General features: G+C 40.1%; 1 protein-coding gene across 1 annotated transcript in view; it reads right to left on the reverse strand.

The window, feature by feature from the left end:
• Nucleotides 1-23,254, reverse strand: part of CAMK4 (calcium/calmodulin dependent protein kinase IV) — a 170,212-nt gene that overhangs the window by 43,555 nt on the left and 103,403 nt on the right. Inside the window, exon 5 of the mRNA XM_056324814.1 lies at nt 17,888-17,960. Within this exon, the coding sequence (XP_056180789.1) occupies nt 17,888-17,960 (73 nt within the window). The remainder of the gene's footprint in view (nt 1-17,887; nt 17,961-23,254) is intronic.

Here is a 23,254-nt window from a genome sequence, read left to right on the forward strand (position 1 = left end):
TTCTCAAATCTCATGCAGTTACCCCCACTGCAAATCTAAATAGCTTTAAGGGCCTATACCTGCAGTGGAAGGGAAGGACAACAAGCATAAAGCTGGATTCAATTTTCTTTCAGTAGAAAACACTGCATCCGGAGAGGGACCCAGAGCTGGGTCGTTGATCTCCCAGAATTTTAGACACATGCTTCTTTGCCGTTCTTTTCTGGCATGCTTGACTGTGTGAGGAAAGGTCCAGACTTCTAGGAACTAGAAAGCATTTATGGCCTCCCATCCTGCTTTTTTTTTTTTTTTTTTTTTTTTTTTTGCATTCATTGATCAATGCAGAAGCATGAATGCAGCTGTCTGCTCCCCAAGATTACAGAAGGAATGGCAGAGAAGGTCCGTAGTCTCTGATATCCCCAAGTATACTGGTGAAGGATTATACCTCCCTGCCCTGGCTGACAACCTCCTTCTCCATGTGCAATTCAGACCTCAGAATGTTGATAAAATACAGACTACTACTTCTGATCAGAAAAAACCTGCACACTCCCCCTGAGTGCTGCAGCGTTAACAGCATTAAGCTACAGCAGGAGAACAAGAAACACAGTCAAGAAGGCCACTGATGAACACATCTGTAAGTCCCTGTTGGCAAGGGCACACTTCTGTGTACGCAGTGCTTTTCACACCGTTTATCAAAAGTAGGCTTTTGTGGGCACTCTGGGTTCTTAAGGGTCTCGGGCTGCCAGGCTCTTTTCATCACCTATGGCTGCAGATGAGACTTGTAAAACGGGCTGTGCCAGGGATGGTTTTAGCTGATCTTTGGGGAAGGGCTGTGAAGAAGGCTTTTGTTGTTATGGTCACCGATGGGAGGGCCAGCAGGGAAGCATAAAAAGCTACCTTATTTGGCTGGTGTCATTTCTTTTTACATTTCCAAAGCTACATGAAAGGATTTCAGCCAAAGGCCCTTCCTTGCCAAGTATGCAACATATTGGACAGAGCTCGGAAACCCCCAACTCTCCAAGGAAGACTGTTAGTGTTTGAAAACAACGGCCCAGTGAATTACTTATTTTCTTTTGCTCAGCTGTGCCCTACCATACTAAAGACTTGAATTTCCCTTGCCTAGATCAAACATATCAAGTCTATGATTTTAAACATATCAATCAAATTTGAAAACTGACAGAAACCTACAAACCAGTCCATGATTTTTCACTATTTAGATACACTGGTCTGTATTTCATGTGGAAAGAAAAATTCTAAGAAACAATAAAATAAAAAAAAAAGGTCATAACAGGAAAAAAAAAAAAGTCCAGGAAGAACAGTAAGTAAAAGGTAACAGTGTTAGAGACTAATAATTAACTTTTAATTTAAAAGCCACATGTCCATTCCGTCTAACAGTTTAACCACATCATATCAAGTATATCAAACCTGAAGGGTGGTAGCACTTCATGAATCTTTGCATTCATAGATTAAAGGCTTTCTGGGGAAGATCTAAGTTACAAATTGTCCTGGTTCCAGCTGGGGTGCAGTTAACTTCCTTCTCGGCAGCGGGTGCAGCTGTGCTGTGGCTGTGCTGTGCGAGCAATGCTGACAGCACACGGGTGGGTTTGGCTGTGCCCGGGTGGTGTCTATCCTCAGTCAGGGACTTCTCAGTGTCTCAGGCCCGGCCAGCGAGAGGGCTGGGGGGGCACGGGGAGCTGGGAGGGGACACAGCCGGGACAGCTGGCCTGGGCTGCCCAAAGGGATATTCCACACCATGGGACGTCACGCTGAGTATATAAACTGGGGGAAGAAGCAGGAAGGGGGGGACATTTGGAGTTATGGAGTAACCATTACGTGTGATGGAGCCCGGCTTCCCTGGGGATGGCTGAGCACCTGCCTGCCCGTGGGAAGCGGTGAATGAATTCCTTGCTTCACTTTGCTTGTGTGTGCAGCCTTTGCTTTATCTATTACACTGTCTTTATCTCAGTCCACCAGTTTTCTCACTTTTATTCTTCCGAACCTCTCCCCCATCCCACTGGGGGGAGAGTGAGTGAGTGGCTGTGGGTGCCTGGTTGCCAGCCAGGGTTAAACCATGACACAGATCTAAACTTATCTGAATCCAGCTGGCTGTGGTGGTTCTTCCATGGGCAGTCTGGCAGCAGGCTGAAGCACAGTGAGCCATGCAGCTCAGGGGGTACGTGTGTCTTGCATATCTGGGTGGTGCTGGGGACACCGGGAGCAGAGGCCAGCCTGCCAAAGCCATGCTGCTGTCCACCACGTCCAAAGCCTGATGTGACGTGAGCCACAGAACATGCTTAGAGCACCATCCTGCTTAATAGGGGCACCAGAAAACAGCCCCAACTTCTGGTCCTCAGCTTAGATTATTGGGATATCTTGCAAAAAGACACCTGAAAGAGACATGCTTTACGGGCTATTTCAATAGCTGTTTCTCAACAAATGCTCTTGCAGCAGTGTTAGCTCAACTATATTATGCTTCTGGTTACCTTAACTGATAGCAAAGTACTTTTATTATGTTACTTAAACATTTCTTCACATTACTAAAACAAAATTATAAATATCTTCCATGCATTCCTGAAACAAGACAACCCAGGATCTGATAAAACGCATACCTGCCTCAGTCTGCTGCTTCCTTCAGAGCATTAGCAGAGACGGAGAAAAGGCAGCAAGTCTGACGAGGAAGCAGATCTGTATTCTGTCTAAACAGGGTATCTTTTGCATACCTCTGCTTTGAAATTTAGTTTAGGAAGGTGGCACCTTGAACACCTCTACTGATAACACTTGTAACAAGCCAGGACAGGACAGCAGCAGTCTCACACAGAAACAAGTGCAAAAACAGATGGAGCTGGAAATGGTTATTTTATATTCGAAAGTGGAGCTGATCCTTGATGCAAGCGTCAGTGACCACACAGGTATTTAAAAGACAAAATACATAAGATTTTGTCTTTGAGTTGGCTTCTCTGCATATTACTGGATTTTTCTTCACACTGTCTGATTAGTGAATTCAGAGCTTACTAGAGACTGGAGCTTTTAATTTTATTTGTGGATTTATTAATTTCTTTTTACTGTCCTTCTAAACAACCACACATACCGAATCATTGCAGGGACTCATGCTTGCACAGAAAACCAGATCAGTCTTCCAAAATATTGAGATAATCTCTTATTTGTTAAGATTATTTTGTCTAAAAATATGCTCTTCTTATCAACAAAACTTAGCTTATGTTCACATCTGATTTGCCAATGGATAACTGAACAGCAGAATCCATAATTTACATAAATACCACCAAAATAAATACCTCCTAGACTTCAGTTTCTGAATGCACACTGAATCATTGCCCACCCTTTCAAATGTATTTCAAGCCTCTTGGAGAAGATGGACCTCTTTTTTACATTTCTTCCTCATCAGTGTTACCACTGAATGCTTACATTAAAGCAAGGGAACAAGCAACAGTAAATCGACCCCTCACGACTGCCATGTCCGGCCCCAGACGGGTTACAAGCAGCACGAAGAGTTACACTGTTAGACAGAACTGCAGCCTTTTTTCTTTCTCTTATGTGAATGCAGCTGCCATGGTTGGCTGTATTTGAACAGCATATGTGTGGCATTCATACAGACGCGCTGAAAGCAGCCTGCTGTGCTGCAACAGCCAAGATGGTTCATCATGACAGATAATTTTAACAGCTGGAGTACGAGCTAACGCTCACATGAGCTACAGCAGCCTGTCCTGCCTGTTCCTCTGCTCTCCAAAAAAACCCAAAGCTGGGTATAGAGTACGTGGCATCATCGTGCTGCATCATTTGGAGAACAGGATCTGGGGAAAGCATCCAACATGGAGAGGAATCACCCCTCCAGGAATCCCTGCAGAGAAGGCAAAGATGCTGGCAGATCCCAGCCACATACACCTGCACCAGCATCCCTGTCAGCAGGGAAAGGACAGCAACCTCCCTCTGCTGCTGCATGGTGGCAGTGGGACCCCTACAAACCCAAAGCAGAAGCAGCAGCTGAGTGGTGGAAGCATCCCTCTGAGGGGACATTGGTGGGTCACCACCAAGCGACTGTCAGTTTGCACCAGGCGGGGAGCTGCGGTGCATTGGCTGCCTGCAGCAGTGGACTAGCACGTGTCTGCTTGTTGGTCCTCCCAATTCTGATTTCCAATGAGAAATGAAGTCAGAGGGAGAATCACCAAGGCAAAACCAAGGATTGAGATGAAGACAGTAGGGCAGGGAAACACCGTTTTCACAGATCTGCCCTTCAGGACATCAGCAGCTGCACCTTTGTGTCTTCTAGCCTTTCTTTTTTGAGGAAGTAGACGTAAGGAGTCTGCTTCCTATCACCTATACTTTTTCAGCTTGTTGGCTACTTTCAACTACCTTTTACAGGAAACTAATACCTTTGAGACTTTACCAACCATCTCTCTCCTGAGGCTGAAAAAAATAAGCACCCAGGAAGAGAAATGAGATCTTTTTAGTCCTGTCACCAAGGGAAAGACTACAAGACAAGATACACCCTCAGTATCCATCCAAATGCTCATGTGGCACTCAAACTAAAGACACTTCAGTGAAGTGTGCTTGCAGAAGACAGAACTCTTATTTATGACAGATGTGGAGCTGTTAGGTTTCCAGTTTGTAACTTTGTCAATTACTCATCATTCCATACAGTCACACTTGCAAACTTATTCTAGGGTGTTGCATCCGCACAGAAAAACATATTGATTTTTTTGTTAGCAATGATGTTCCATAATACATCTTATCACATCATAACAGAGTTTTAGATTAAATCTTGATTTTAATGAAAGACATAATTTTAAGGCTTTAAAATTGAGAGAGTTTTTTATTGCATGCCTTTCAAGTTCTTTATAGCAACATAAAAACATTCATTGATGTGTCACATAGAAAAATACAAGAACATCAGTGAAGCCGGCACAGTCAGATGCAAGAAAAAGGACTGACTTGCAGCCCTGATAATTTATGGTACCTAGGTCTACAGTTGCTAAATTTTGCACTCTAAAATAAAATCCAGAATTACCATATTTCATTACCATAAAGTGTGATAATAATTACATAGTATGATAATACTTTATAGACAGTAAACCACAAAGGTACAACAAAGTAATTTTAAAACCCAAGCAATAAAAGATGTATATACTTACTTCCTAACTGACAGCACACTCATTTTCTGCTGTTGCTGCTTATCAGATGAACTCAGCTGAGCAGGGTATTTGGAAAAGCACATTCCAATGATGAAATATACTGTTTACACTCCAGCTGCTGCCCATCATTACTACTACATATATGCAGAACTTGTGGCAGAAAATCCGCCAAATTTCCCACATCCAGCACTGTTCACCAAATAATCAAATTTCTCAGTGCCCAGAAATTGAACTACCATAGACTGTGCACTACATTCAGGCACCATGTAATAAATCTGGAAGGCCTATGCACCTGAAAAAGTCCCTGATCACCCATTACCTGAATCAAGGAGACACCCTGATTGTTACATATATCCTCCCTCATTATTTCTAGCTCATAAAGTAACATGCACCATCATGCACTCAAATCTACTGGAGCAATAAGCATGAAGTAGCATTGATCCCTGAAAACATCAGCTTCATTATTCACCTCCGCTAGAGTCTGGATCTTCAGATACATAAGCCTACGAAAACCTCAACAGAAAAGAATGGGTATATGTAATTTAAAGCTAAAATATTCTCTGCTTTTGTTGACAGTTATTAACAAAAAGGGAGGTAAAAGAGTTCAGAAAGCAACCTGCATGTGCCAGCAAACTAGTATGAGAACACCATGTAAAAGTGGTCACACAGAGACATGAAAAGTATTAGGAAAGAGTAAATGAAAAAGGAGAAAACCAGACTCATTACAAGTTCCAAAATATCCACAGTTTCTGGTATTTCAGAGGATCAGTTAAGGAATCTCAAGGGAATAGTAAGGAATCTTGTTTCACTCATGCTGTTGGGGCCACAGAAATGGAGCCACTTATCTGAAACAACTGATAAATTATTACACAGCTTGTTTAAGAGTGATCAATGTCAGTCAAACTTTCTCATGCCACCCACTTGGTATGTCAGGAATCTCCCCAAAAAATGGCAGATTTTTTTTGAGGAGTTTTGGGTAAGTTTCCATATTACCTAATAAAAAATGTAATTTTGCAAATAGCTGTTTTGTTGAAAGCCCGCTATCTAGTCAGTCCAGTACTGTGAAATTGGAGAGTAAAAATTGCACAAGTCTGTAACAGTACTATTGAGCAATTCTTTGTACATGTCTTTCATTTCACAGGTTCACTTGCAATTTACTTCTGAACAACCAATGTATTTTTATCCTTAGTATGGTTACTGAGGCTGGAACAGTAAGACACAGGGAGACAAGCCTGTCCTCACTTAGGTCTGCAGGCACAGCAGGCTTGGGAGACAGAAAAACACAGCCCTGTGGACCAGGAAAGCTAAAGAAAGAGGCCTCCTTAGGCTTCAGCAAATCTTTTCAGAGATGAAGTAGTGACTTCTGCAAACATGCTGCTACCCTGTGCCAGCTCCTTGTGGAAGCACTTTTCTGCCTGGTAGCATACTGCACAGACCAGGGCTGCTCCGGTCCCCTGGCTGATGTCTATGCAGGGGCAGCAGGGAAGGCTCCTTGTACACAGATGTATTCAGGCCCTTCTCACCACGCTGAATTCTCTGCAAGTTGTTAAATGTCTGTAAGTTTCCTCAAACCTTAGAAAAGTTTTAGGGGACTTAATGTAACATTTAACTAGATGCCTTTTAGCCCTTAGAGATATAATGCAGTGTCTGACCACACAGCTATCACTTTATCAAGGTCGCACAGTTTGCATGAAGAGCAGTAGTTACTGCTGACACTCCTGCAGTACCAGTTATCATTTCTCCTCTATCTATTCATGCACAGCTGCATGGTTTTCTACTTTGATATTTACCCTCGAGCAGTTTCTGAGGCAAGACCTCCTCAGTCTTCATTGGGATCTGCCATGAATCTTCTTGACCCTTTCTGTAGCATCCAATTGCTATTTTTTTACTGCTTCTGCACAGTACGCAAGGCTCTCAGGATGTTTTAGGAGCTTTTCCAGCTCAGAAGCCTTCAGAGCCCTGCCAGGCTCCTGTAGTGACTGTACACTATTTATGTTCCATGGGGACAGATATTTGGAATGCCATATCCCTGCATGACAGTTTGCACAATACATGCAATAAAAATTATAATAAAAAAGAAGTATTAGCAGGCTAAAGTCTGAGACAAAGGCAGGTTTTTTTCCTTATGTTTTATTAATTGCTAACAGTGTGGCCAGTAACATACAGAAAAGAAAGGGGTTTCTGTTTAAAGCCAAGACACAGACTCACGCCCAGTGTTGTCACAGAGCTTGTTTCCTGTGCCAGGCTGTTCTCCCCCTAAAGGGGATGGCCAGGCCCTCGCCAAACGATGATGCCCCAAAGATCAGTTAATCAGGCACACAGACACAGCCTTTGGACTGGGTCAGCACTCTCCTCACACAATATTTTCAGCAGCCCATGTTATAAATGAATGTACAGGCAAATTGCCCATCTGCCTGTGATGTATTGGGAAGAGGCTGAACCATTGAGTCCTTAATCAGTTCTTAGACAACTTCCCTGTAAATGTCAGTGTCTTGCAATAAGCATCAACTGCAGGCACTGGCTTGAAAACTGCAGCATTTGGCACTGTGTTTGTGATGTTTTGTGAGTTACAACAATAGCTAATTAATAATTTTCGCTGGTATTTCCAAATATTTTTCAAAATTAATACTGTAGTAACTTTTTTTGCAAGGACGCTTTACTTAGATGAAAGCATAATTTAAGATGATTACAACTTAGCAACTTTGACCCTGACTTTTTGCTGCACTGGACATTAATTGTAATACGGTAGATCTGCACCATGATCATTAGTGCTTGCTCCATTTCCTATATTAGAGATAATAGCAAATACAATACCCTCATTTCCTTATTGCTGATGGAAGCATTGCCAGAATCTTTTGACTGTAAATCTTTTCTCTGTGTGCTGCAAAAAGAGCTTTGCACTCAGCTTAAAACAGGTCTCCAAAAATGTTTTTGACAGAATAATTCTGAATGAAGGTACTGATAAATCAGGCTGATGTGATCATGAAAACCACTCTATTTCCCTTCCAACAATTTAAATACATCATTAACAAGAAAGATTAGTTTGAAATCTGTTTACAACAAACAAGGAGAAAAAAAAAGAAATTAAGCTAGTAAAATGATGAAGCTACTTATTCAAAATGCCCTCACCCTCTAAACAGATTATTCTGTCGTGAAACCATTAGTTAACATCGCTTCAAAAATAGCACATTTGGGACACAAATGCATTTCTCTCCCAGGCAGTGGTGGCACTTCAGTAGGTTCCTTACATAACTTGAGAGTTTACCTAGCTGCTTATTTGTTCTTGACAGAAAAATACTAGAGAGGTCTCCCCATGACACTCATGAAGCCCTTGTTAAAATGCCGTCAAGGGCCAAGACAATTTCCCAGCCTCCATGGTGTCATCTCTGTATGTGATATGTTAAATCACCTTTCTCCAACAGGACTCACCTTTAAACGTAACACACAAATTTTGAAGAAATAAACACTTTGTGCCCAGAATACATCAAATGGCAATTATATTTTTAATTAAAAAACTCCAGCAACAATACCTTAGCATGGAAATTGTTACTTCTCCCTACAAGTCATTAAGTTGTATGTCATGCCCATGGCAATACTCACCATCCAGATTCAAGGGAAGAATGTATATAATTGCTCTGCAAAACACGCCCTGATATCAATCCAGCAACTGGTCCTGTCTGCCTCCACTGACTGTGATTATAAGAAGGTATATGCAAGCAAACAAAAAGACTCTCCCCTTATTTCATTCCTTCTCTTTGTCTGACACCTTGCCTTGATATACAGGGTTTATTATGTATATGAGGCATGGTTTTTTTATGGAAGTCCTTTTAAGAAATATTGTTAGAACCTCTTAATTCTGCAGTCTACTACCATCACCATTAAAGTAGATGTTTATGCTATTTCAAGAGGCTACAAGCAAGATCACATCAGACAGTATGTGCTTCTCATTATAGAGACCAATCTCCATATTTTTACTCGTGCTGTGATTTGCCCACATAAATATAATTTTGTAAGTATAAATGGTTATAAATAGTAAAATCATAATTATATACATTCTCTTCCCTTACTGTGACTTCAAGTGCACTGTAAAACCCTTTGCAGTAAGCTACCCCTATAACAAGATCCTGTTTAGTCACTGCCTTGAACCTTCCTTCTGGGCAAGACTTCACAGGGAATTCAGAATACCTGCCATTTATCCAAACTTTGTTAAATCAGTTGGTAAAATCAGTGTATCTGCTGTGACATTCCTTGTATTAATTTGTCTAACAAAGAAAGGTTGCTTTGAGACTTTTTGAAAGTTGCTTTACTTAAATATTCATCTTCAGACCAGGCATTTCTTTATAACTCATGAAGTACAACTGTTACATACATAGTAATCATTACAACTACTGCCATGTTGCACAGAACGTAATAAGTATATATAATTTGTCACATCCACAAAATTAGCTTAATTGAAGTAGATAAAGCTTCCATTATGAATGCTTAAATGTTAGAATATATTTTTCAGGACATGTGTTTGATGCAGTTTGACGTTTGATGTATATGATTGCAGTCTAAAAGTGACTTGTGTACTAGGTAAGCTGCTTTGAAGGTAAAAAAGATGCAATACAAAAGAAAACAATCCTGTTGTGCTGCTTTTTAAACTGTGTGAGATAGCTGGAAACTTAGCATATGTTGATACGTGTGGATGCAAGGAAGAGAGGAAGCATGTGACAGAGGAAAAGGCTGGCAGCCCACTGGAGAAACCACTTTTGGGCACAGCCTTGATGGGAAGCAGGGACATATATGGGCTGCAAAACTGGCCAGCATGGCTGATGTGGAACCTGCCTGCTCTCCTCGCCCTCTGCCTCCAACAGCCTTTAGAATAATCAAGACTTCACAAAATAACATGCATGACATCAGTTTTCACATATTTTCCCTAGAGAATATAATTATGTAACTAAGCAATTATGTCCTTGAGTATAGGGAAATCACTTGGGGAAGTGAAGGTTATTATGATTTCCTAGGTCAGAGAGATGTACACAGTTTTAGGCTCTATATTGTTTTTTATTTTCAGAAAACAAAATATCTTTCAGTTAAGCAAAAGAAAATATCAAAGAATAGTAAAATTTCAATGCTTTTAATAGATGACAGAGCCCAATTTGTAATCAGAACTTTACATCTATTTTAGCAAATTTATTTGAATTAAAAGCAGATGTTCTCAGCATAATTTTCAAATTGCTTTTAGAATTATGTATGGCATGCTTGCATATCATGTACATATGCAAATCTCTTATCCACTTAAACCTAATGCCAGCTAGGCATTTAACTGGAAATGGATAAAAGCACATATCTGATTTCCACACAGCTCTGCAGAGCTTTATTCACACAACTTGTGCAAGGCCTACCGCCACAAGCCATGCAGATGTCCTTAACATGAAATTGTTGACATTAGGAACTTGTAAGCAAAGACAGTACTTTACAAAAAAACAGTTATTTAAGTATGCTCCTAGAAGTAATCATAGCTGAAGGTACTACCTACAGGAGGTAATGAAATGTGATGTATGAGTACATCAACGCTGATGCAGTTAATGTTCAGGTGGTAGATCTTCAGCTCTTGATCTAAATAACTTCCAAAGATATGGCATCTAACCTAATTCTTACAATTAAAAATTCAGTGCTGTCTTTTACAAATACACGGACATAGTATTTCTATGTCAATGACTGAACATTAAGAAGAGGACTCTTTTTTCTGTACGTGTCCTGGTTTCAGCTGGAGAAGAATTATTTTTACTTTTAGTAGCTTGTACAGTGCTGTGTTTTACATTTAGTATGAGAATAATGTTGGTAATACACTGGTGTTTTAGCTGTTGCTAGATAGTGCTTACCCCTACGTCAAGGACTTTCAGTTTCCCGTGCTTTGCCAGTGAGCAGGTGCACAAGAAGCCAGGAGGCAGCAGAGCCAGGACAGCTGGCCCAAACTAACCAAAGGTGTATTCCATACCATAAATCATCAGGCTCAGTATATAAACCAGGGGGAGTTGGCTGGGAGGGGCTGATCACTGCTTGGGCCTGGCTGGGCGTCAGTCAGCGGGTGATAAGCAATTGCATTGTGCATCACTTGGGTTTCTTTGTTTGGGTGGGTATTTTTGTTTTCTTCTTGGGCTTTATTTCTCTCTGTTCCCTTCATCATTACAATTACTGCTGTTATTGTTGTTATTCTTATAACCACAAAATGGAAAACAGGTCATGCCAACACAAGGATGATTACACAGAACACGTGAATTCCTGAAATTAAAAGCCACCATCACTACTGAATACATAAGCAAGCATAAGTCCTAACATTTGAATGCTATTTGAAAAAGCCTTTCCTCTAGTGTTTATCTTGAAAAGGATAGGACAGGACAGGAGCCAACAGTGTTAGGAAATTACTGGTGCTTCTTGGATGAAGGGCACTTGGGAGTGTCAAAACTACAGCTACTACAAGCCATCCCTGCAAGCCAGGCTGAGTATGCCGCTGGTCACACAGAAGAGTAGGTTTTCCTCTTTATTCTTCTGAAGAAGCCAGGAGAAAATATTGCCCAGTCACAAAGGGTAGAAAGGGTGTTTTGGTTTGGTTTGGTTTGATCTTACTCTTCAAGATGACAGGACACCAAAGGAGGACAGCTCCATTTGGAACTGGTTCTTCTCCTTTTTATGTGATCCAGGGAAGTTCAAAGATTTTTGTCTCCCAGTTCTCTTCCTCAGAACAGGGGGGTTATCTGAAATACCAGCAGCTAACACTAACAGCTGCTATAAAGAAGCCCAGAAACAGTTTTGTACTGGTCTTCCTTCACAGACTTCTGTTTTGGAAGACTAGATAGATAGTTAGGGAGTACACTGAACAAGGTTCAGTAACAGAGGGACACCGGAGAGCAAAGACTGCTACTGGGTAAAGTTATGTTAGCAGGAATTTTCCAGTCACCGTTGCTGAATCAAGAGCAAACTAGCTGGCAAAGATGAAGACCACATCACAAAAACCTGGTCAGGAGACAGGTTGTCCATTACAGCCTCAGTCAAGACTTCACGCCAACAATAAACACGTCTTGTATGTCGTCCACCTGCACCCCATTTGACATGACTGAAATGCAGAACCATCCAGCACATTATATGACAAAGTGTAAACCAAACAACAATGAATACAAATATACAGGGAGAAATCTGGCAGGCAAAATAATATATCCACACAGTCACTTTCTCAGGATATTATAACTAATAAACTTATATGGAAAAGGTATACTAAGGACTTTTGTGTTTGTGTTTTATCCATTAAAAAGGGGCACCAAATACCCCAAGATCTGCTTTGCTACAAAAATCAGAATGAACAGGACAGCTCTTGAACATCTTGGGCCACCAGCACTAACTGCTGAAAACCAGCAATCTCTGTGATTTTCCTGCTGTTCCTCTTGGTGAGTTAGAGGGAGAATGGCAAAAGCAGACCATGCTGTCAGGGAAAACAACATGCCACCATAATCCTTAGCACAGAATTGCAGCTGGAACACCAAATTCCTCCTGTTTTACAGTACCAAGCATTGGTCCTTTTACTGACGACTGCATACTCAACAAACACGCTGAATTTGGCCTAAACCTGCAAGTTACTGAAAGGCCACCTTTCAAGCAAACTTTCTGAAAACTTGACAAAACTTTACATTTCCCCTTCTTCCCCCACTGGAAAAGCAGAGATTGTTGGGTTTTGGTGGCTTTACAACAGAACAACTGCTGTTTTCTAACTGTGCCCCGAACAACAATTATGCCAGGAACAGACTCAGAAAACCACTCCCCACTGCCAGAGGGAGAATGGAAATACTAAGGATTCATCAGAGAATGGGGAGAAATCTTAAGGTGCAAATGCTGCCTCTACTAGAAAGGAAATCTTTTGCAAAATCTGATGAGGGGAAGCCAATGTTCTTCAATATCTACAATGGTGTAATCATGTAAGATTCCTCCTGTTACATATAGTGTTCACAAATTTTGTTACTATTTTACACCAGTATTTATCCTGTGTTATAATAGGTAGGCATCCCTGCCATTCTCTTTTGTGGAATTTAACTTCATTTTCTACAGAACTGAACTCAAGGTTTCTTCCTTATTTATCCCAATATACTTATTCTTAACAGTGTGCCTTTTGAGGCCTGGCTAAGTATAGATTGATAATACAACACATTTACTAGTCAAAATTGCAGAATTCTCTGATGTTTATGGTTTGGTTAAGTTCATCTCATAGCTGGTGGCTAAAACTAGCATCCATTGGTTGTCTCTACCTCCAGCAAGCACAAACTCAATGATTGTATAGAAAAAATATCTTTATCTAATGTCCACTTTTCTTTGAATGATAAAACCCTCAAATATTTTAATCAATTCGCTTGGGTTTCAGCCAGTCTTTAGAAGTCTGGTTACTTCATTTGGTCTAAGCTTTAACGGTTAGACACACCAGTGCCTCTGGGTCTGTAAAATACACTTGTAAGTTCTGCATTTGCAGTACGTTCTTTCCTACTATCATACAGCTCATTAGCAGACACATCAAAGTTCTCTGAAATTAATAGAAACCTTTAATCCTGATTTTCCTTCTCAAACTTGCATGTGGCTAAGTGCCCTCAGTCTTTGGCAATGGCAGCTGAGAATTCAGCATGCTTCCTGTGAATTTAAGATGACAAGGAATTGAATGTAAGTGCAGACATACAATGAAGCTTGAAGTGGTAGAAAATTGAAATAAAAAATATAAATGAAAACACAGGGGGTCCCACATATAGCTTCAGGAAAATGTTCCTATCTAGACAAGATAATGGCCAGTCATAAGAAAACAACCTATTAGAAAATGTGATGGGAAATTAACTTAGAGACTGCTGGATGAGTTCAAACCGACATGTAGAAGGTATGCTAGTAACTACCCTAATTACAAAATGTGAAGTGTTAAAAATAATTTCAAATTTAAATATAATGAAAAGAGTAATTTATCCCTCAAGCAGAAACCTATAACTTTGACACTAATGCAGAGTAGGCAAGAAGGAACATGGTTTATTTCTAGTGAAAAATATAAGGTTTTGAAAGCACACATTAAAAAAACTCAGTGTCATTTTCTTGAGTTTGACCATCTAAAAAGTAGATGTCTCTCACACAAAAAGTGTATAAGTGTCTTTTTGTGACCAATATTTGAAGGATTATTTGAAGTCCGTAACATCAATAACTCATTCTGCAAGTCAGACATTGAAGGTCTGGCCTCAGGACATGTGTGTACAGAAATTAATTACTTACACAAAACAGAAGAACTGCCACCAGAATAAGCACCCAAGAAACTACACTGTATACAACTGATCATCTCAGAAGGAGAGAAAGAACAATGATATATCAAGAGAGTCTGCTCTCAAATGCGTCCTCTCCCGGGCCTGTTCTGAGATGTCAGGTAGCAACAAAACCTCCCTGCCTGTTCTGAACAGCACAGCAAAAGAGCTAAAAAGATGAGTGCTGGCTTGCCCTAGTTTTTCATACAAGCCTTTTATCTTATGAATGAAGCTATCCCCCAGCTTGAAGAACAATGGAGGAATAATGGAAAAGGTGAAGGTGCTGAAGAGAGAAAAAAGTGTGTTCCTACTAAGAGCAAATGCAGTCATGTACTGGGAACACTGTATCAGATGTAAGCAGCAGAAAGAAAAATCACAGAAAAGGACAAAATGCATGTGGTGGCCTTCAAAACAATAATGGTTTTGTTATTTTCTCTGTTCTTAGGAGGACAGATGTCTGATATATTTATGCTGTTTTGTGACCTGGAAAATTAAGATTAATTTTCTGTGTGCTTCTATGACTGCTTGCTTAATTCTTGGTAAGCCAGTTAAAGCTAGTCTTACAGGTGCTCAGATATTACAAGAAACAGATCCAGAAGCTTTATGGGATTCTTTTTATTTAAAAAGTATTAGTCCATTTGGTTTAACAATTTCAAAAGGAATTTAACAAAAATGCTTAGGTGCTTTTAAAATCCCATTCTACATTTTTGATTAAATCCTTTAGAAATGTCTCAAAAAGATTTTTGCTAAATGAAGACATAATATCTTCTCATGTCAATGATCCACTGTGAGGACACATCCTTTACTACAGTAAGAGCCCTTAACAAGGGATTTATAAAACAAGTAGGCAGACTAATTCAAGAGAGTTCAGCAAAGGAAAGGCTGAATGCTTCTTTTGCTAAGAGCAATTTCTAAAAACTGCAGAGGCGAAAATGCCTACCTGGTGCCAGGAGGGCATTTGTTGGGATGGTCTATTGAGGGGCTTGTACAATTATTTGGTTTTAAGAATGATCTATGGATGCATTTACTTTTATTCTGGAAAGACTACCCTGCTGCCACAGTATTTTCCAGTTTCTAACAATAATTCCTGCTCTACTCACAAATGCCATTCTGTGAAGTTTACAGCCCCAATATATTCCAGTATTTCAGCTGGGCTGCAAAGATCCCAAGCTGGGCACTGCCACTTCCACAGCTTTCTAAGATTTGGTTTAGATGTTCAGTGTCAGCTCTAAAAGCAAAAGTCAACATATTCTGTCCTAGCTAGGGATCTAGCACAAGGATCTATAAAAACCCAAATAATTGCATGCTCATTTAAAGGCCAGCTTTTTAGATTTCAGCCACACTATCACAATTCACAGAAGTTGAAGATCTTCATCTGGGTCCTACCTTTTAAAATAAAGAGCTGAAACACCTTCTGAAACATCTTTCAGCAAAACTTATTCATTCATCATTTTTGCAAAAGAATGATAAATAATGTAGAACGATCTTAACAGGGGCACTTTGACTGGAAGAAAAAATTGGTCATAAAATAATAATCTGACCCAATTTTGAGAATTTTATACAAAAGTATTATGCTGTGCACTAAACTTAAATGCATAATTTATATTACTTCGGATGAGAGTGCCTCAGTAAACATCAGATAATTCAGAAAGTAGCATGATGTGAACATGGTGGTCTTGCAGTATGTCTGGTTACTGCAGTAAACACCATTACTCACATCTTATTCAGTGTGAACAGGTTTGTAACTAATAGCAAACTATGATTTGTAATTTTTCACAATGGGGCATTTCATTACCACCCCAGGAAAATATGTCCAAGTTGGCCTGTTCCTTCTGAATAATTTTATTATTGATGTAATCACATCAACTTTTCCTCACCTCTAGGTAACTTTTACAGAGGTCAATCATCACATCTCTAGTACTTTCCTGAGGACAGCTCTTTGGACAGTTCATCTCTGTGGATAATATATAGAGATCCTGCCTCACCATTACCACCCTTCAACAGAGCCCTTCTGGCTGTCCTCTCTTTTTTCCATGTGATTAATAGCTGGTTTTTGTTTGAAAAGTCTGACAGTCTGGAAATACACCCAAAATGAGTCATGTCTCATCTGCCCTGTTTGCACACCTCTAAGCACTTGTGTCTGCTCCAAGATCTTTGCAGCCTTTCTGCTACCTGGCTGCTTCACCCCAAACATCTGCTGCAGGCAACCAGACAGAGCCACTGGATAAAATCCAAAATACCTCTTGCTGACTCTGAAGTCAGACTGCCAGGCAGAGCAGAAGGCAAAATCTTTAGCATGTATCACTCCTTAGGCCCTGCCAACATCTTAAGTTTCACAAAGTAAAATTTCCTTTGTATTACTATTTGTCTGAAATGCTCTGAGTGTCCCAACTGGACTGTTTTTTCACGTCCCCTCTCTTCTGCACTAGAAGTGATCAGTGCTAGCATGTAGACTAGACACTTGACAAATTAATTTCTTAAGTACTTTCCCAGCATCTCATTGCTGTTTGGTGAACTGCTGGTGTCAAATCAGATGGAAGAGCAACAGGTGACTGAGAAGTGGGGATAATGTGCACAAATACTGTGTGTAGCCACTAGAAGCCTTCATCTTCTTGTCTCAGACATCTTTATACCTTTCTTTAAGCCATACAATGTGATGTACAAAAATTCAAATGTTTGAAAACCACACAAAATATAGAGGAAGATCTATTAGGAACTGTACAAACTACCGGCACCAAACTTTACTTTCATCTCTCTCAATATAACTGTTATTTTGTGTACATATGTGCAATTTGAAGAGCAGTGAGAACTGATTTTTTGTTTAGATATGTTGTAACTACACTATCCACTTTCCCAGTAGTTAACACTTCCTTGCAATGAACCTTGTTTGTAGGGACACTCCTCCATAGTGGCAAAAACTGTGATGGGTCACCTTCAGGCAACAACTGCAAATGAAGTGTAACTATTTTCATGGCAATATTCTGCAGGAGTCTCTGATTCAAATTCTTGTAACTCTTTACACCAGCTAACATGTTCAGCCAACCTATTATCCTTTTAAGTTGAGAGAAAAAGTAATGCACTCTCTTTTGTTTAAGGTTCCAAATAAATTACTGTGACATACTCCACAAAAAAAAGAATGAGAGACTACACAAGTCCCAATTATTTCAAATTACTTTTGGGGCTAAAATGATCGGTGCTGAACTCCACAGGTTTCTGAGATTGGACAGAACGTACACTTTACTGTAACAGATGTCTTAGAGCATTAAATGTATTTCTGACTGCCATCCAAGGTCTCTTATTCCCCTTCAAAGTGCCACTACCTTAAAAAAAAGTCAATACAATTAATTACAGGAGGGGACTTGTGTGGACTGCCTCCAATGAACTCTGCTTCTTTCACACATAAGTAATTATTGAGCCATTATAGGTGAAAGATTAAGTGCTGAACATATGATGCTAGGTAATACTCACAGCAACCGCCTCCAGGATTTGTTTAACAGCATCAGCAGCATCTCGTTCACTGTAGTAACCCTTTTCCACAATCCTACAGAAAAAACAACATGAGAAATTGTGTTCAGCATTATGCATTAAGGTAAACAAACCAGGCAAAAGACTCTTTTCAAAAATGAGCTAGAAAACAATCAACTTTAAATATGACCAGGACTCTGGAGTGCCCCCTAAAGAAGAGAAGACAACCTTTTGCAGTTTAGGTTACCTTTGATTCCCAGTTAAATGAAAAACTGGAGATATCAACTAGGTAAGAAGCTCATAATATATACACATTACACATTCAGTTGAAAAGTTTTTGAATTTTCTAAATTCAGGGAATGTGAATTACTCTGTGATATAACTAGGTAACCTTTAGGAACTGCTTTTTCACTTTTATATTTAACTTCAGCTTCCCTCCACCTCCCCCTGCCTCCTCTTATTCAGTTAGCTGGTCACTAAACAACAGCACTATGCTATGCCCACACAGATCTGAATTATTCAAGAGAAAGGTCTGGTGTAAAAATTTACTAGCTTCAAATTATCCCTCAAGTATAATGGGCTGAAGAAAAAAGTTGTCTTTTTTCCCCCATCAGTAGAAAACTGGGGGCTCTGTAGTCAAACACAGTTTCATTAAAACCAAAACTACTTTTTTTCTTTCTTCTTAATGTAAATAGCCAGTATGCTAAGTTTATTTTGTATAGACAACATATAATAGATTGATTTTGCAAATGTGCTGACCATGTGCAGCTTATGGTGAGTTCAGCAATATTTGTAAGTTCTAAAGATCCTTCAGATCTGGTTTTCTGTCTCCCTTAGCTTTTACAACCATTCAATTTTGTAAAAACACACAAAACTTCAGCTTTCTTCTTTAATGATGTTATGTCTGTGGAGCCTTATCGTGATAAAAACATTAAGAAAGAAAATACTTTTCTGTGTTAATGTAATGTTCTGAAGTGGTGTATTTCAACACTTTGTATGCTATGCTGCATAGAAAGGGCAGCAAGGTTTAATGTGAATTTCTGGGTTGGACTCCCAAAGCCCAGCTGTGCTACTGCAGCTCTTTTAGAAGAACACCAGCAGTGGCACAGGGTCTGGAAGCTGATCCAGGATTTGCATCACATGTTCTCCAAGAACTGCCATTACAGAATGAACACTACATAAATGCACAGTTAAACAGGTTAAACAGGGTCAGCAGAAGATACAGATTTGCACAATGACATATGGGAAGTTAATAAAAGAAGGATCTATCAATAACATACACTAATGCTCCGTTTAAGACTCCCAACAGTCTTTTTACTGTTGTATTTAGCTACACGCAGTATTTGCGAACTACAGTAATTTTCCCTCAGAGACTTACCTTAAAGGTCAGAGCTTTGACGTGAAGTTTTGATTTTTTACCATATTCATTTTTCAAAGCCCAAGAAAACATAGACAGATGTGTAGAAACAGAGCCTGTGGTGCCTCTGAGACATTTTATAAAATGATCTCCTGCAAGCACACAAGCCAGTTTTACAAAACAACACCCTAAAATCCCCATGAAGCAGGAGAGCAAGATGCATATAACGGCTGAAGGCAAAAGTTGCTGGAAAGACTTTCTGCCTCAGGATCCAGAAACAGACCCTGCTTGTGGCAAGAAGGGTACACTCCTTTCTCCCCACTTTCACTGTTTTGCAGTATCTTTTTATCACTTCTCTGAAATAACAGACTCATATTGAGATCCCTTCAGTGCAACTCCTTACAGCTTTACAAAAGTTGACACAAAAGATGTTGATTAATGTACTTATGAAAGCATTACTTACATACTCATTAGAAGATTAAGTGCAATAAGAAACAATGCCAAGATAATAACCCACCAGAAACAGATGTAACAAGCATGGCACTGCAGAAAATGGTCTATACAGGGATATTCCTAACCAGCTGCAATTACTTTACCTTAACACGCATTATGTTCACAGATAACTAAGTCTATTCATGTGGCACTAGTATGAGCAAGCAATCCCTCTCAAGCAGGAGTTCTTCTATCTCACCATGATTTTTTGGCTGCATAATTATTTGGCCTTATTTCTAGAAGGCGGTTGTGTTTTTTTTCCTGGCAGCCCTTCAGCTACCCTTGCATATAAACTAGTTCACCTCCTTTGTGTTTTTGTACTGCCAGACCTTCCCCTGCTTTGGTCATCCATTCAGATTATCAGGGAGAGCTTTACTTGAACTTAGACCACAAGGGTAAACCAAAGCAAAGTTTGCTCAATTAGACACTATGTTAGGTGTGTGGCCTCAAATTTAGGAAAAAGGTTATGAAAAATCGTAAATTACACAACAAAATGCTACATTGTGCTTGAAAGTAAGATTCCCTCTCCACTATTTCAGACTGAATTATCCTTCTCTGGTAGATTACATGGTGAGACCTGAGCCACAGTGGCCCTCTTGCTTGGGTCTGTTCCCCTAAATACACTGGTTTGGCTTCCTCCTCCTTTGTAATTCAAATAAAGTATTTAGTATCAGTCAGCAGGTTCCCACCTGTAGCATCCAGATGCATTTTTGAGAATACAGACCTCACTTTCATCCCACCTTCCCTGTTCCCTGCTGTTATTTTGGGTGCTAATTTGCTCCTCTAACCTTGGCACAAGAGGCATGTTACAACACTGTCTTTGTTTTACAGATTTCTGTGTATTAAAGACATTCACATAATCGTTCTGTTAAGCTTACAATCTGTAGCAGGGCATGGGAGATCATAACATAACTTCAAATTTGGTCACAAGGTAATAAACCCAAAAAGTCTGCTGTGCTAGTTTGACCCTCTGCCACAGATTTTAGAATATATTCCACAATTAACCACAGGAAAAAGACAGGCATGGTGGGGCTGCTGCTGGGGAAGTGCTGCACACAGGCTGAGCTGCCAGCACCATGCTGGGTTCAATTCCTCATTGCTCAGGCATACATCCTCTGGGAACGGACCACCGTGCACATGCGTGAGTCCAACAGCTGCAGGATGAACTTGGGCACCTGACCTCAGAAACGTGTGGGGCAGAAAGTTTTCAGGTTCCAACAGGATTTGAAATTCTCGGGTTTTCCCGCATACATGATTAAGATGAAAGAAAAATGTGGCAATACAGTTAGAATTCCATTTACCTTTCTCCCTTCATCCAACAAATTTCTAATTTTACAGTATGGTAACCCAGTATTTGTTCTATCCTTTCTTTTTCAAACAGATATATCTAGGTGGAGTGGGGGGGGTGAGATATCTCTTAAGTGCACACAACTTTGTACTTTCTTCCACTCCACAAAATCAAAGAAAAGGTGAGGTTCCTAGTTTCCTGTCAGTGCCCAACCAATGCAGGAAAGAAAACCACCAATTCCTTGACCGGTGGAAACAAGAGAGGTCAAAGTGGTGCTCAGGACTGCCCTCTTGACCACAGCATGAGAAGACCAGCCCACCCTGCCTTAGACAACTACAGGATACTGCTCTTATTATTTACATTAAACACATAACAGAAGAAGCACACAGACACTGAAGATGAAGACATTCTGGATTTACACTTTACAGGAAACAAACATAATGAAGTGTGGACCCATATTTCAGAGCAGCAATAAAAAACAACTGTAGAATTATTGTGCAATGCATATGACTCATCTGCTGATGTTACATGTGAATAACATGCACTGGCAAGTCAATTACAGCTTACATCATGTGCAGTTAACTTTCTAGTTTTTCATAACTCTAGAGTCCAGACCTACTGAGAGTACAAACCTAATTCTTAATTAATAATAATCTAGTAAATAGAAAACCTAATCTTCTGTAACAGCAATAATGAAAAAAGACGTACTTCTTTCTAAAGATGAAAAATTATTTCTAAGGGCACTCTGCTTTAAAATTAAAAACTGGCTATTAGGCAGTAAAGGAATAGTACTGAAAGAAGATTATCCTGTAGTTTAGGTCCTCTAATAATGCTGGGGGATCATTTGCATATCTATATTTCGCATCCTCCCTGTGACAGTTTACATAAGACAAATGGTAGGTGTGCCAGTTCGCTTTATTATAATGACACTCCTACCTGAGACCAATGAAGCTTCTTTACAAGGATTTTTCCATTTCAGCCTGAAGATTAACAGTGACTCATTGCCCTTTTTTCCATAATGGAAGGAAACCCAAAGAAATGTCTTATTTTGTTATTATTGAAGCAAAAGCAATTATTTATAAGTACTTTACAGACTGATCTTTAAGAAAAGCATGGATGAAGAAAGATCAAACCTTCAATGAGGGAACAGAAAGACAGGAACAACAACAATAAGGAAGTAATTAAACACTTTCTTTGATATGCAAATGAAAAAAGCCAGGTAGGCCAAACGAGTGCTGTAGAGAAAAACTGTGAGGAAGACACCAGGGCATCTGGAAGAAGGGACAGAGAAATGCTTAAAGTCAAAGAAAAAAAAGCTTGGAAAAACACTGAATTTGGTGTCACAAACATCTATGAAATTCAAGACAGTGCTTTAAATAGAAGATGACATTCTAGAGCAAGCAAAAATGTGATGTTGATTAAATAAACAATTCATACTCTAATCACATTTGTGTAGAATCACTTTTTCCTGCTTTCATGTACAGATTTATTGAAATATGCTGATTCAGTTGTTTGCACTTGTACATGGCAAGACACACATCTAACAAGAGTATGTAGTTGTGCACACCAAGCTACACGTCTCCTAAAACACCACCTGATGCCCTTCTGAGCACATGTGGAAATATTTGAAGAAAATCCACCTTCTTCTCTAAAGAGAAGCAGGGAAGTATTTCCCAAAGACCCCTCATCACTCCTCTTCCCAATGCCACTGGAGATGGAGATGCCCCCTGGGAACGGCCGAGATGCACCCTGGCCTGCCTGTGGGCTCCAGTCACTGGGCAGAGCCCATCCCACCGCGCCCCACAACCCAGAGCCCACGGCCATCCCACCAAAGCAATGACAATGCTCTCTCAGCTGCTCTTGGGGTGGAAAAGCTTTGTGCTGTCATAGGTAACAGAGCTATAAAACATTCAGTACTCAGCAAAACCACCCTGAGCATCACACCATCCAGCAAGCCTGTGGAAATGGTACAATGCGTTTGTGATGCACGCTTTCTTATACACAGCAGGTAGCTGAAATTTGGCAGCTTCCACATGATTGTCAAACACATGTATGCATTCAAGTGTTTAATAATTTGCAGTAATGCTTGCCAACTTCCACCCAGCCTTTCTAGCATTTCTGTTCCCTCCGAGTGCCACAGGTTTTCTGGCAATATAAATCCCTTAGTTTTGCAAATTGTAGCCTCTCTCTGCCACAGAAGCCCAACGCTTGCTGTGTTGCTTACAATGTTGCC

This window comes from Falco biarmicus, chromosome Z (genome assembly GCF_023638135.1).
Source record: "Falco biarmicus isolate bFalBia1 chromosome Z, bFalBia1.pri, whole genome shotgun sequence".
Lineage (NCBI taxonomy): Eukaryota > Metazoa > Chordata > Aves > Falconiformes > Falconidae > Falco > Falco biarmicus.